Source organism: Falco rusticolus, chromosome 3, assembly GCF_015220075.1.
Source record: "Falco rusticolus isolate bFalRus1 chromosome 3, bFalRus1.pri, whole genome shotgun sequence".
Lineage (NCBI taxonomy): Eukaryota > Metazoa > Chordata > Aves > Falconiformes > Falconidae > Falco > Falco rusticolus.
The window spans coordinates 115,552,148-115,566,112 of NC_051189.1; the positions used below are offsets into that span (position 1 = coordinate 115,552,148).

The 13,965-nt window shown below is 51.3% G+C and overlaps 1 protein-coding gene across 1 annotated transcript in view; it reads right to left on the reverse strand.

Moving 5' to 3' along the window:
* Positions 1-1,674: 1,674 nt before the first annotated feature.
* Positions 1,675-13,965, reverse strand: part of GRHL3 (grainyhead like transcription factor 3) — a 30,829-nt gene continuing 18,538 nt past the window's right edge. Inside the window, exons 9-18 of the mRNA XM_037382332.1 lie at positions 13,593-13,704; positions 12,754-12,848; positions 10,948-11,106; positions 10,265-10,343; positions 9,738-9,871; positions 8,859-8,893; positions 8,061-8,149; positions 7,831-7,916; positions 6,628-6,692; positions 1,675-2,314 (exon numbers count right to left, since the gene is read on the reverse strand). Coding sequence (XP_037238229.1) covers positions 2,200-2,314; positions 6,628-6,692; positions 7,831-7,916; positions 8,061-8,149; positions 8,859-8,893; positions 9,738-9,871; positions 10,265-10,343; positions 10,948-11,106; positions 12,754-12,848; positions 13,593-13,704 — 969 coding nt within the window. The 3' untranslated portion in view covers positions 1,675-2,199. The remainder of the gene's footprint in view (positions 2,315-6,627; positions 6,693-7,830; positions 7,917-8,060; positions 8,150-8,858; positions 8,894-9,737; positions 9,872-10,264; positions 10,344-10,947; positions 11,107-12,753; positions 12,849-13,592; positions 13,705-13,965) is intronic.

Here is a 13,965-nt window from a genome sequence, read left to right on the forward strand (position 1 = left end):
CCATAAAATCACACACACAAAACACCCCCCAGCTGCCTGCAGCCCCCCGAGACCAGCACAGCATCCCGCCTCCGCCACCAGGGGCTTTCCCCGGTGCCCCAGCCTCCGCCAGGGCACGGCAGCTCCTTGAGGAGAGCACCAGCACCCTGCAGAAACCTTGAGCGAGCCACCACGGTGCTGCCAGCACTGCCCGTCTGCTCTTTGTACCGATCCCTGGCGTTCAGGCCTCTCCAATGGCGCGGAGGACGCGGTGCTTGCCCTGAGCCACCTGCCCCCTCGCCTCGAAGGGGCTGGGCGCTCCCTCTGCCACAGGCAGTGGGAAGTGTCTGCTTTCACCTGAGCAGCGAGTGCTCTTCACCCTCCGCAGGATGAGCCCTGTGCGCAGAGTCCTGCTGCTGCACGGAGCCCCTGCGCCCACCTGATGCATCAGGGAGATGAGGGGATTCCCGGGTGTCACAGCCATCGATGCTCAGCAGCGGGAGCTCCTGGTGTGCCCACGTTTAACTGGGACTGAAATCCTGCTGTAGCAAAGCTGCAGGTGCAGCCTCACAGCGTGAACGCTGCAGCGGAGAAATCCTGCTGAAAGAGTTTGTGATACGAAGACGAAGGAGCACAGAGTGCCGAGAGATCATCAGAGGTTGATAAGCCTTCAGACTTATCTGAGAGGCCTTCCTCATCGTGATAACGACACTGAAGTGATCCAAAATTCACCAGCCTGATGTGTTTCCACATTGTGAAAACCCCTTCCCAGTGGGAGCGGTGCTGCTCCTTCCCAGTCACGGGACTCAGGTGCAGCTCTGACATGGGCAGAAAAAGCAGAGGATGAAGAGGAAGGAGGAGGAAAGGCCCCGCTTCTCACTGGTCAGAGGGTTAATTAGAAAATCAGTGCTCCCCTTGGTGTTTTTTTAACCTAAATGGGAAGCAGCTGCAAAGCTTTTAGCACAGGGTGAGGGACTGGTGTGAGAGCGAGCCGGTGTGAGGAGGAGCAGCACGTGGAGGGCAGCACGGCTGAGCTGCGCCTCCTGCCAGCAGCAGCAAACCAGGGCATTTTTGACTCACTGAAAATTTCACCAAATCTGTGTAATCCCTCCACCAAAGGGATGTGCCTAGAACCACTCAGGAACCTCCAGCCACCCACAGCACCGTGCCGGCACGTCTGTGGCGGAACGGGGAGAGCCCTGGCTGGGCTGCGTGCGCTGGTGGAAGCAGAGGCGCAGAGGCGAGCAGGTCGGCAGCACTTGCCGTCTCTCAGCCCTTCACAGCTCAGAGGGACAAACCCCTCGTGCTTGGGCAGCATGCGGTGCTCCACCAGCCTCGAGTCCTTTCTGTGCCTCTGAGGTCACCTCCCTGCCTGGCTCCTGCCCGGCCCTTCCCGACTCCGGCCTCCGGAGCTGGGGGAAAACAGGTCACTTTCCGTCTTTGAACCTTTATTACTACGGAATATCCAAAACAACAAAACCAACAACACAGTTACAAAAGGAGTTCACAGAGAAATGTGAAGCAGCCTGTGTTTGAAATGCTGTGTCACCATACTGAGTCAAATATAAAACGATGCATATTTATCCGTATATAAAATATAAAAGGAACAATACATCAGAAATGTATAAACAAGGGCTATGGAGGCCTTTGTGGTATTTACAACCAGAAATACGGCGGGGGGGGGGGGGGGGGGGGGGGGCGGGGGAGCAGGCAGTGTCCGTTTAACAGGGAGTTTTAAAAGCATCTGTGAAAGTCTCTGTGGACAGAGAGAAGCTCAGTGCCGGGCTCAGCCCAGCTGGAAATGGTTTGAAGGTTCTGCGTGACTGGTGGGGTGGGAGAAAGCCAAAGCCCGGGGTGGCAGCAGCCCCGGGCCAAGGCAGACAGCACGCAGCGGCCGTCCCTGCCTCTGCCCAGCTCTGCCAGCCGTGTTAGTGTAGCTTCGCGTTCCCAGCTGTGAAACAGGAGGTCAGGCCCATCGCCAGAAGGGAATAAAATAAAATAAAATAAAAAATAATAATAATAATAAACTCAACAGAGAGAAGTTCCACGTTCACATCGATAACAGATCTTCCAAGCAGTCTCCGGCCTGGCCCGAGGCGGGTCCCTCCCCAGAGGCCGGGGATTCAAGTAAAAGCAACCAGTTGAGGCACGAGGCTGAGTTCTGTTGGGTCAAACTTGCCGGCTTTGAGAGAAGTCCCAGTAAGTGCTGCCTGCGGCTCTTTATAGCTCCTTGAGGATGATCTGGAACTTGTTCTCTGCTTCCACCATGTCCAGGAGAAAGGCCATGTGGTTGCTGTAGTGCTGGATGATGTTGTTGTCCATGTTCACCAGGATCCTACGGGAGAGGGAGGACGGCTGGGTCAGACAAGGCATGTGGAAAGGTTTGCGGAGTGGCTTGCTCGGGAGGGCTGGGTGTCACCGCACACCCGGGATCCCCTGTCACGAGTGGGAAATCACATCACCGGCAAAGCCTCATGGCATGGGGGTGGCCCTCTTTGAAATGCCTCCGCACAAAATTCCCATTAAAACCCGCCGTTAGCACCCTGCTATCGATCAGCGTGGCGTTACCGCAGCCGCGCTCCCTGCTGCCTGCCCACCGGGCAGGTTGGCCGCTGCCAGGCTGCTCCGGGAGTCATGGCCCCGGGGAGGAAGAAGAAAGCCCTGCAGCATCCACCCTCCCCAATTTGAGGGGCTCAGCCACGATTAATTAATTAAAGCCACAATACAACACAAAAGGAACATCCTGCAGAGCTTTTCGCAATTCTACCCTCGACATGCCTAGGCCCAGCGTTTGCTCCACAGGCAAATTAGTCTGGATTATGGCAGGGTGTGAATTTAGAGCAGAATTGCTCACTCCTCGCTTCTTGCCTGGATGCTTGTAGGGCTGCGTTATTCGGAACAAGCTGAGACTGCTTTGGGAATGGCTGGAAGTGGTTTGGAATGGAATATCCAGAACAACCTCCCATGCAGACGTGCCCTGAGCCTTGCCTGGGAGCCCTTTCCGCGAGGAACACACGCAGGCAGGCTGAACTCCTGAATTCCCAAGGGCACACCTCCAGCCCTGCTGCGGATCACACCGCTTCTGGAACCAACTACACGGGAGATGCGGGGAGAAGGAAACATTTCAACAGCTGATTTCAACCTGAGGCTGCAGTTCTGTGCCAGGCAAGAGCCCCTCATCACTGTGATGGGAGTAACGGGGCAGCTTTGCGTCGCCCCACTGTGTTCCCATAAATCAGACGTGAAATTTGTAACTGTTTGGAGGAAACAAAGAGAACAAATTATCTTTCTTTGCAGAAAGCACATCCCCTCCAGGTTCCTGCTGGGGTCATTAATGGGGCAATAGCATTAATTGTGCAATGCTCCACAAGCCAAGATTAAAAACAGAAAAAGAAAAGGCTGAGCATCTAACAAACCTAACGGCTTAACAAGCACAAACACGGGGCCCCGCTGTCCCCCCGAGCAACGCCTCGGAGGTCAGCGCAGCCACACCGGGCTCAGCGACCGGCACCTGCCCGTGTGATCCCAGCGTGCGCGGGCAGGCGCAGGGCAGCCCTGCCCCAGCGTGCCCAACTTCAGGGGGGAAGGTGGGAGCTGTGTCCTCGTGTCCAGCCTGTTCTGGTGTGAGCCACGTCCCAGGGCTTGACGCTGAGACACAAACCCCTTCACCAACAGGCTAGCAGTTCTGTCACGGCGCGGCTGGGGAAGGGCATCGCACCCAGCGCAGGGGGAGGCTGGCACAGGTGCTGACACCAGCCACGGAGCTCCCTGGTGAATCATCTCACCCCCGGCACCGGCCAGCAGCGGTGCTGGGGCTGCTGCGGGGCGAGGGGCCCAGGTCCCCGAGCCGGGGATCCCAGGGATGCCAGCCTCTGACAGTGCGGATTCCCAAGGGTGGGCTGTCACAAAAAGCCTTGCAACAGAGCGGCTCCAGTCATCGCTGGCTAGCTTAGAGCAGGAAGCCGGAGAAGTCACCTGTACCTCCTGCCACCGCACTTCCATCTGATTTCTCAACCACAAAAGATTCAAGGGAGCGTTGATGAGGAATCCGAGCCCTGTATTGTTTTTCTAGACCAAACCTCACCAAGATACGAAATTACTTATTATTGCTCTTGAGTCACCCTGAGACTAAGTTCATCTGAATGAGCTCATCACACGAAGGAGGCCCATGGCTGACAGCAGGTCCTCACCTCTGAAATCCAGGTAGCACCGGTGAGCTTCACTAGCTTACACCAGATGAAGATCTGACCCTCAAGCTGTAATTACCAAGAGAGGATTGTTTAGGGTGGAGCAAGAGGATAAGATATTCAAAGGAAAATGAAATCTGGGGGAGCAGGAAACAGCATCTGACCCCACCATCTAGCAGACTAGAGAAAATCTTGTATGACTCCCACCTTCAGCCATAAGCTGTGGCATCAGTCACGTCCAGCTTTCATTAAACTAGGTGTCAAATTTATTCTTTTTTTTCATCTTCATTTCCAGGTGTTGCCTTTTCTTTGCATTAGACACCTCTCTGCTCCTCCGTTTTGGGAAAGAGATGGAAAGGACATCTGTTTGTTTTCCTTCCCGATCGTTATTAAATAACATTCACTACTTATCAGATCGAGTAATGAACCAAACCAAAGCAAAACAAAGTAGAGGTGGCCTCTCCCCTGAAGCGCTGCCATTTCCTGGTCCACCTGCAAACTCATCCCTGCTTGGATCTCTTGCCATGCAGATGCTCACAATCAGCTGGCTCAGAAAACTGCAGCCCAGCTGGAGTTACGCGAGGAGTTGCCCGCTGACAGCCTGATGACCTGTGATGGTCACATCACACGCCACGCCACAGCTGACACACCGGAGTTTTGGCTCAATCCTGAACCTGTGATAATAAACCATCCACCACCCCCGTCCTCTGCAGTTGTGCTCCGCCACCAGCTGCCCGAGGTGCTCCGCAGCTGGAGGTCTGGGGGCAACCCCTCTCCTCAGGCTGCCAGTGTTGCTTTTTTTCTTTGGGGAGAAAATTTCCATTTCTGGGGCTAGTGGATGAGCAGCATCTGACAACGCTGAGCAGTTCAGGAGCAGGTGGAAGAGCCTCCTGACAAAGTTGGGTACCTCCCTATAGCTCATCCATCATCTTAAAATTAGGACCATATCTAGAACCCCTCCTAAACGGGGGAAGGTTGCTCAGTTGTGGATTTAGAGGCGGGGGGGGGGGGGGTGTTACAGCTTCCCAGTTCAGTGGCACCACATCAAGGCGTGGAGGAGAAGCCACGGCCTCGTCTGCTCCCACCCGGCAGCTGCCCCCAGCCTCACTTTAGCTCCGCTCCACTCCAGGCACACAGGCTGAGTCCCGTGGGGACCGAGTTATGGTGGCACCAAATGAGCTGGAAGATGCCACCCAAGGAGCTTTAGGACCTTCTCACTGCACTGTCACCAGAAAGCAGAGGCAGAAGCAGAACTTTGGACTAACCCTCGGCTCCCAGGGGCTCTGTTCCCTCGTCCCGTTACGCAGGGGACCCCTCGGGGCCGGGGGGCCCAGCTAGTGAGAACAGCAGGGCTTCCCAACGCGGGACGGCACCAGCCCTGCTCTTCTTCTGTCTCAGACTCAAACCCTGGACCGGGGCCAGCAACAACAATGAGTTCATCTCCCAGGCAGTCACCGCTGCTGGCAGAGCCCGATCACATCGCGCTCGCTCTGCAAGAAAGGCTCCAGGTTCAGCTTTATGAAAATAAGCTTGAGAGTTGATGAGTCGTTCGTTCCCTTTCTGTCAGCTGAAGGGAGAACTCGCTGCCAGAGATGGGGAGAACCAGAGGGAGTTCTTACTCCAGAAAACGTTTCTGAAAGTAGCACTTGGCCCCACATCTGGACTACTGCCCTCCGCGGAAGACCAGCAGCTGGTTCTCAGCTCACGCAGACCCGCACCATTCCCTGTCAGCCACGGGGGAGATGCACGTGGATCCTTCGCTGATCAACACCACGAGGAAGCTGAGAAGCCATTTCACATTTGCTGCAGACCTCAGTCACCCCCCAGAGCTGTGCTGGTCTCAGCAGCGCCTGGCAGGCGCCTCAAGCAGGACCTGCATTTCTGTACTGGGGCCGCGCGGGAGCCACCAGTGCCCAGAAGGGTCTGATCCAGCACCTCCCAAAGGGAGTGTGAGGTTTCCTATTGACCTCCCTGGGCTGGGGCTGGGATGGCAAAGCTGGGGACAGACGCCCCCCTTTCAGCAATCCCCTCTCCTCCACCAAGGCCACCCATGCTGCTGTTTAGCTGGTACAGTCTGTTTCTGAGCCAGGGACATTTAGGCACTCGATTTGGAGAAGCAAACATTTATACCTCTCTGATGGCAGTAAGATAAGTTCTCCATAACCTCAGGCTTTTAGACTGAGGCACAAAAGATCACCCATTAAACTACCCAAACAATTCCTCCTTCATCCAACTTCCTTTCCTTGGGAGACTTTACACTCCAAACATATAATACAAACAAGCATTATCCCAAATCTTTAAAGCCCAGAAAGATCTGAGTTTTATATGCTCCAAATAGCACAGAGTCACATGGCTTCACTTTTTATTATCTTGTTAAAAGTCTATTTCAGCCTATGGCAGGGTACCAAAGAGAATGGGGGTTTAGAGGCACAGCATTAAAGCAGATGAGAGATTAGCTTACCCTCTTTTGCATTTTTTGTAGACTTTGTAAATGCTTTCTTCAGGAAGCCCATATTTTTCTGAAATCTGTAAGAGAAAACATGGCAATTCTTTGTACTTGTAACATGAAATTCCTATGATAAAAATCAAAGATAACACCAAGCCAGGGGTATTTGGCAGCAAAGGATTCCCCGTCCCTTTTATTTGAGAAAACCGGGCCGAAGCAATGGCCTGAATGGGCCGATTTGAACATGGCTGTGGCTGGCAGTGGGCGGACAGACGGATGGGCTGCGGCTTGGCCTCAGTTCTCTTTCTGATGGCTACTGCCAGGCCAGGAACCCTGGGAACAATCCTCATTTTCTTCCTCTCATTCCCTGGCCTGTTTGGGCCTTGATGCTTCGCCCTGCTGGGCAAAGAGCCTGCTGAGCTCCTCCTCTGCTGATGCATCCAAAGGTGAGAGAAACTGCAGGAGGTGTTTGGCCGTGGCTGCTGTGGCTGCTCTGACGGCAGCTTTTGCTTTGGCTGATGGCAAAGCTTTCCAGAACTCTCTCAGGCAAGCACAGCTACGGCCTTAGGGTGACAGGAGTTCTGAAGCTTTTTCACACGCATTTTCTGTAGAGGTTTTTTGATTCTTTGTGGTGAGGGATGGGGGAGGGAGAAGATGGCAAAGAATCCTCCGTGCTGACATTTTTCAAACTCTCTATTTTTAAAAGTTTGTAAAACAACAGAGCTTAAAGTGCAGCCATAAAGCCACCCCAAATCTGGGAGGTTTATTGTTTGTTTCCTTCCCAGCAATCTCCAAAGACAGGGGGGTTATCAGAGATGCTGCTGATAATCATCACAGAAATATGTCAGTGTGCTCCTCAAACACAGCACAGGGAATTCCAGCATGAGGCCAGAATCGGCTTCAGATTGCACATCTACAGCCTTGAGAATGGAAAGGATGTTTTACAATGGAAAACATGAATGTGTTTTCACAAGAGGAGACTTACAGTGTGATCTGAACAAAACATCTTGCCATGAGGTGTGTTCTTCTAGCAACACACAGCCTGTGCCAGGAGCTGTGGGCAGAATTCACCTGCTGCTCACAATTTCCATTTCCATTCTCAAGAGAAAGCAGGCACGAGATATAAGCAGACTTATGTCCAGCTTCCTATATACCACGTGGCATTGCCCTTTTATCTGCCATTTGTTCATGTGCCACGAGTGTTTTGATAACACTTACAGCTGTTCTGAGGCCCTGGAGATCTGGTGTCTTCAACATGAGAGCATCAAACACTTCCTCTGACTCCCTCCGCACGTACAACAGGACTGCAAGAGACAAAGCACAGCACTGAACCAGGGCTCCTCACAGCGTGCGCTCAGAGCCACGTGGCCTCACGTCATTCCAGATCCAAGGTTACTTGAATCAAATGGGCCACCGCATTCAAGAAGAGCTCCCATCCCAAGGGCTACCTCTCTGAGGATCTTCTTCCTTGGTCTGTTTTGGAGGTATCGGGTCAAACTCGTCCGTGAATGAGGCCCCACTCCGTTTTAAGGGCAGCCTACGCAAAAGGAATACAGTGCTCTCAAGAAGACTGAACAATAGTAACAAACAAAACAATTCCAGCAATTGAACTTTTGATTGAACAACCAATTACTCCAACAAACATTCAGCAATTAAATATCGGGTTTGTAATTACAGCAACTCTACCAGAGTTGCAACTTCCTGCCTAACACATACAGGGACGTCAGTGCGCACAGGCAGTGGTTTTGGGATCACATCATAATCAAAAGCCTTTTGCACCTTCATGTCATTGTTTCTGTGTTGATATCACCGGACAGCGGATCAAGCCCAGGGCAACTACTGGTTCTCCCCACTCCAGACACATTACAAGTGTGATTTCTGCTTCATTCCAGTTTATTTTACAGCAGTATCTGTCTCTGGTTACTCAAATCCTTCAGTGATCTTCCTCCCCTGCCCTTTCCAACATTGTCTCAATAAGAACAGCGGGACGGTCATGGCCACACTCATGCTGGAGTGGCTCACCGATAGGGAAAGGAATGTATCCGTGTTTCTGCATCCCTTGAGTCCATTCTAGGCCAAAGTTTAACACATATTTTGACACTCAGGGGCATCAGGGAGACACCATGCTATGTTACTTTACACCTGTAGATATATACTGCCCGTGGATGTATATATCCCACATATATCCCATACCCAAAGAACCAAAGCAGCTGGTGGATGGGCAATACAACCTGCTGCATCCTTACCTGTTTGCAGAGTTGGGAACAGCAGGAGGGAGAACCTTGAAATGGAAAGGAAACATCAATCTTTCAGTTTGCACAGTATCATTGTGTGCCAGTGAAGCTGGGGAAGGCAACACGGGCACATTTTAAACATGATTTCCCACCTCCCAGTCCATCAGTTTTCCTATGCAATTAAACCCAAACATCCCTATGTGTTTCTTAGATTAAATTAAACCTGATATAAAGAACCTCCACTGCCTGGAAGAGGCCTAACACATCTAGCTAGACCCAAAAGCAGGTCAAATCTCACAACCTGCTTGGGATCTGGGACCAAGTTCTTTGGTTGTAAACCAGAATTCTTCTAGTCCCTGGTTTTGATGCCGATACCTCAGTACAGCGGCCACTACAACAGGATGCTACAGTGTTGTCAGAGGTGGCTTTTCCCCCCTTTTTGATAAACTGAGACAGTTGTTGCTTGCAGGAATACTGCTGAGCTCTGAAGGACGCTGGGTCTGGGTTTCCTTAGGCTCAAGGGGACAGACTGGGGCAGAGGACAAGTGAGAGATGTCCCACACATGCAGGGACTGAAACAGTCACATTTTTCTATAGTTTACTTTCTGCTACCACTCCAGTCCTCTGGAAGCTGCAGGTGATTCCTGTAAACCACAGGAATATCGGGCTGGAAGGAACCTGGAAGGGTTATCTTGCCCATCACTGTTGCATGACTATCTAGGCCACTCCTGACAGCTACATCTTCAAGTTCACCACATTTCCACAGAAGAATTGTGGTTTGGTTTGGTTTTTTTACATAACACAAGTCATGTCTGGGGGACCGATCAGTTTGAAAATGACAGGGGTGACAGATGAGGGCAAGAGGTTGGTTGTTTTTTTGAAGGGACTTACCGTGCCACACCTCTGCAGGTTTGAAAAATGGACGTTGGGGATAAACAGGACTGGCTGGGTTTCGAGGTCAGTCTCTGGCCTCAGGAACGTGATTTCATTCCCTCTGAAGCCAGAGAGCAAACAGCCTTTCAGACCTACAGATGGAAAGTCCAGTTCATCTCAGTTCAGATGGCATGTTAAGAGGCAACTACATGCAGAGAGGGGAAAGCACCTGCCCAAGGCCGCCCAACAGAAGTATTAAAAAAAAGATGGGACCCTGCAGAACCAGGTCTCAAGGGCTCGCCCAGTGCCATCTCCCCTCGGGAAGGCTCCCTGCCAAGACCCCGGGACAATTCGGCAAGGTTGATTAGTGTTAATGAAGGGCTTTGGTAGGAGCCCAGGCACAGACCTGACTGACAAGCTATTTCTGAATGGTGCTGATTTCATCAGGCTTGGAAATACCCAGGGCCAGATCTTGTGGAAGTTAACGGACAAGCCTACATGGATTTCAACACCCTTCTGATCAGGTAACAAACACTAGCACTGACCATTGTTATTGGAGTCCAGGCATTTTCCTTTCCTTCTGAACTGTTTCCTTTCGTCATCCCGCATTTTCCTCTCTGCTCCCTGCGGGGAAGATAAGGCAAAAATCAGGACGTTGTTCTGACATTGTCAAGAAAAAATCAGTTCTGACATTGGCAAGAGAGGGTGTACTGACCATCTCTGGGAGGTAAGCACGCTAAGGTAAAGGCAGCCTTTATTCAAAACTGCTCATCTCAGAAACCTACAGGCCACCCAGAACTTTCTGATACTTAGAAATGAAAAAAAAACCAACCCAACAACAAAAATGAAACTTGCTTTTAAAAATGAAAGGTGCAGACAAAAATAGCTGAGAGAAATTTTTCTGTGGGAACATATCTGAGGGGAAGAAGCTCTAATGAGATTCTCATCTCTTCTGCTGCTTAAAGACTTGTCAAAAATAGAGTTTATTATGAAGCACAATCCCATGTAGGTCTGATGTGGGGAAAACTTTCTAATGAGACTGTTCTACAAAGCCTCAGCAGTGCAGACACATCCTTGCTGTGCTTACTCAGCCGAGGTGGCTAACCACCTCTGTTCCTCAGCCCTGACTGTTCCAGACTCTCACAACCTTTCTTTTTTTTCTCCTGGAGTCACCACACAGCAGTTTAAAATTCCTCTTGGACAACCTGGTGGAAAAGCGGCGTTCTACCTTATCACAGAATATCTTGATCTGGCAGACGGCGCGGTGCACCAGCTGGCTGGTCCCATTGCCGTAGTCGTAAGTGTCTATCTGGAGGTTGAGCGGGACGCCCTTCACCCCCTTCTGAGAGGAGAAGTCAGTGCTCAAGCAATTCACCCCAATAAATACCTGCAAGTAGGAACAGATTGATACAGCTTGTTGGGGCTGCAAATATTCCTGTCCAACAGCGATGACAGCAGCGGGTAGGGGCAAAAGCAGCTACTGAAACGTCCTCCCAACCCTCACAGCGTCAGCCAAGCGTATGAGCTGTGGGTTTCCCACCCGAGCGCAGCCACCAGCCCTTCCCAGCCACAGGCTCCCCCCACACCGGTTGCAGCTCTCCATCTCTTTATTTTAGGCTATCCACCCCCATCTGCCTGGGGATGTTCTTGCTGATATTTCTGATCTTTCATTTGAACAAGGGACCCTCAGACAGCAACACCCTGGAGGAAGGGAGGAGGGCTAGACTACAGCTTCAGGAATTACAAATCATTGCTGCTGGTGAAATAAATATTCATCACGCACCGGTCTCCTTTATGATTAGGATGGAGTTACCTCCAGTGGAAACTTCTGAAAAAATGCTGAGCACAGATATAATCCCACATTGTATCTCCAAATTATAAATTCATTTGTGTGACCTTGAAATTTCCCCTGGACTCTGGGGACAGATTTGCAGCTGGAGAAGCTCCCACAGCTCCCTCAGCAGGGCTCTGGCTGAGGATTTCAGCCCTGAAACCTAATGTCAGATCTAGTCAGTACCTATATTTAGAAAAGAAAACCACTTCACTGTGGTGTGAAATTTAATTGGAAGAAGAGAAGTAACAGGTGCTACAGACGACCCAAATACCTGACCCCTCCTGTCGCAGCTCCCAGCCCTCACAGCTCTCTGAAGTCTCACCTTTACCTGCCCCAGGCCAGTGCATGCACAGAGTTTCTGCTAAGAGTTAAACCCAGTTTTGCTGAGGTGCCCCCGAGGGCTTGCCACATACCTGACATATTTCCATTTCTGACAACTTTGCCTTGAAGACATTTGTTAACCTCTTGGGTTGTAAAAGACCAAGGTCGCCTTTGGGCTAAAAGAAGGGCTTATTGAGATCCCAAAGCAAACCAGAGTTTTCCCAAGCTACCAGCTTCAGAGAGATGGGGTATCTATGCTTTTCTTTTTTTTCTTCATGACTTCATCTTGTTTTTATATGCTTCTTTCAGTCCACACTAGATACAAAGTGTTAAGGAGAGACTCTGAAGGGATGCAGAAGAGACAGCAGAGCAGGAAAGACGTGGATATAAGCTTTATAGATTTTAAGGTCAAAAGGGATCTTGTGACCTGCCTGGCTCCCTTCCACATCACACAAGCCACAGAAGGGTGTCAGTCATTCCTGCCTCAAAATGCTGCCTTGAAAGAAGGGTCTTTGTTTCCTAAGCTGTGGTTTATTTAAATAGGCTTCACCTACATGTGAGCAGAGCCCTGATCTAGGCTGCCTGCTGCAAAAGGCTTTCTTCAGAGTTATCCATCAGCACTAAAAAAACATCTCTGAGCCAGTCTCAGGTATACCCAGAGTGTTTATTAGCTAATGGCAATGCTTAAACACACAGAGAAGCATGGTGTCCTTCCCGGCTGTCCTGGCAGACAAACACTACCTGGGGCCACTGGAACGGCATTGTTTGGATTTGAAACTCTCTCTGTCTTTCAGCTGAGGCATGGGGGGAGCGCGCCTGGGCCGTCAGAAAGGAGGCTGCAGGTTTGCTTCCCAGATCCCTTCCACAAGCAGTTTGTACCTTTGCTTCTTCGTGGATGTTCCACACGAAGGACAGCGCGTTGTAGGCTAACTCCTCGATGTTCTGCACCGTGTTGAAGTTTTCTTTACAGTCAGCTGAAATGCAATGGAGAAGCAGTTTGCATTCTGGCTGCAAAACTAGTTGCACCCCCTAGGCTTTCCGCGCCCCCAGAACCTGCCTCTCACTGACTCCAAGGCTACAAGGAGCCTTGTAATGTAACAGAGGCCGCCCGTGATACCGCTGGATAAGCCTAAGTGCACATATGTAAGGGATAGGCCAGAAATGAGTCACACGTATTGGCTGGTGACTGCTGTGTGAGTAGTGATGTTATGCAAAATCAATGCAGATTACTTCCAAATTCAAACAACCGTGTGTGTCTCGCTGGGAGCCACAAGCTACTCAGCAGGGTGCTCTGCTGGACAGACAAAACCTTCGTCTGGCCAAGCACAACACGCTGTAAAGCCTGTGTGGTGGCAGTGGAGAAGGACAGGCAGTACCAAAGCCTGTTCTAGCTCAGATTCCTAGATTCCAAGAAGCCATAGCTCACACCTGTAAGAGCCAAAATTGTGTCGCAGTTTCTATCTCTCTGACTGAGGCTCTTCTTGACGTCCCTTGGGCTCCTAGTGCGTGTCCCTACACTTGGCAAACAGCCTTAAACCCGCAAGGGCTCCTCAGCCAGAAAGGCTCTGAAGCCAGCAGACCAGCCTGCTCCTCCCCGCTTTCCCCCAGGCCAGATGCTGGAGCTTCAGCTGCGTTACCGTGTATCGGAAACGCAGTAAAATGGTGCTAGAAGTTATTGACCCCACCCAGCCATCGCGATCAAACAGCCCCGCTCATACCGACATCAATGACTCTCTGCTTGGCTGTGGGCTGGCGGGAATGCCAGTGTTTCCAGAACTTGAGCTGCTCCGTTGGGATCTTTTCATTGTCAAAAACAATCATCACAACGCTCTGTAACACAGCGAGGATATCCCGTATCAGGATACACAGCAGCCTAACGCTTGGTGCCCTCACTGCCCTTTCCATCCAGGGCCAGCTTGGCGTCACTGTTAAAGTTTTATAGCTGGGGAAACTGAGGCAGGTGAGGGAAGGGACTTGAACACGGTCCTGAACACAGCCAGGAGCAAAACTGAGATGCCCTGTATGCCCTCTAACTGCGCTGCCCTTGAGTTTCCGCTGACTCCAAGGCATACAAGGATCCTGCACTGGAGG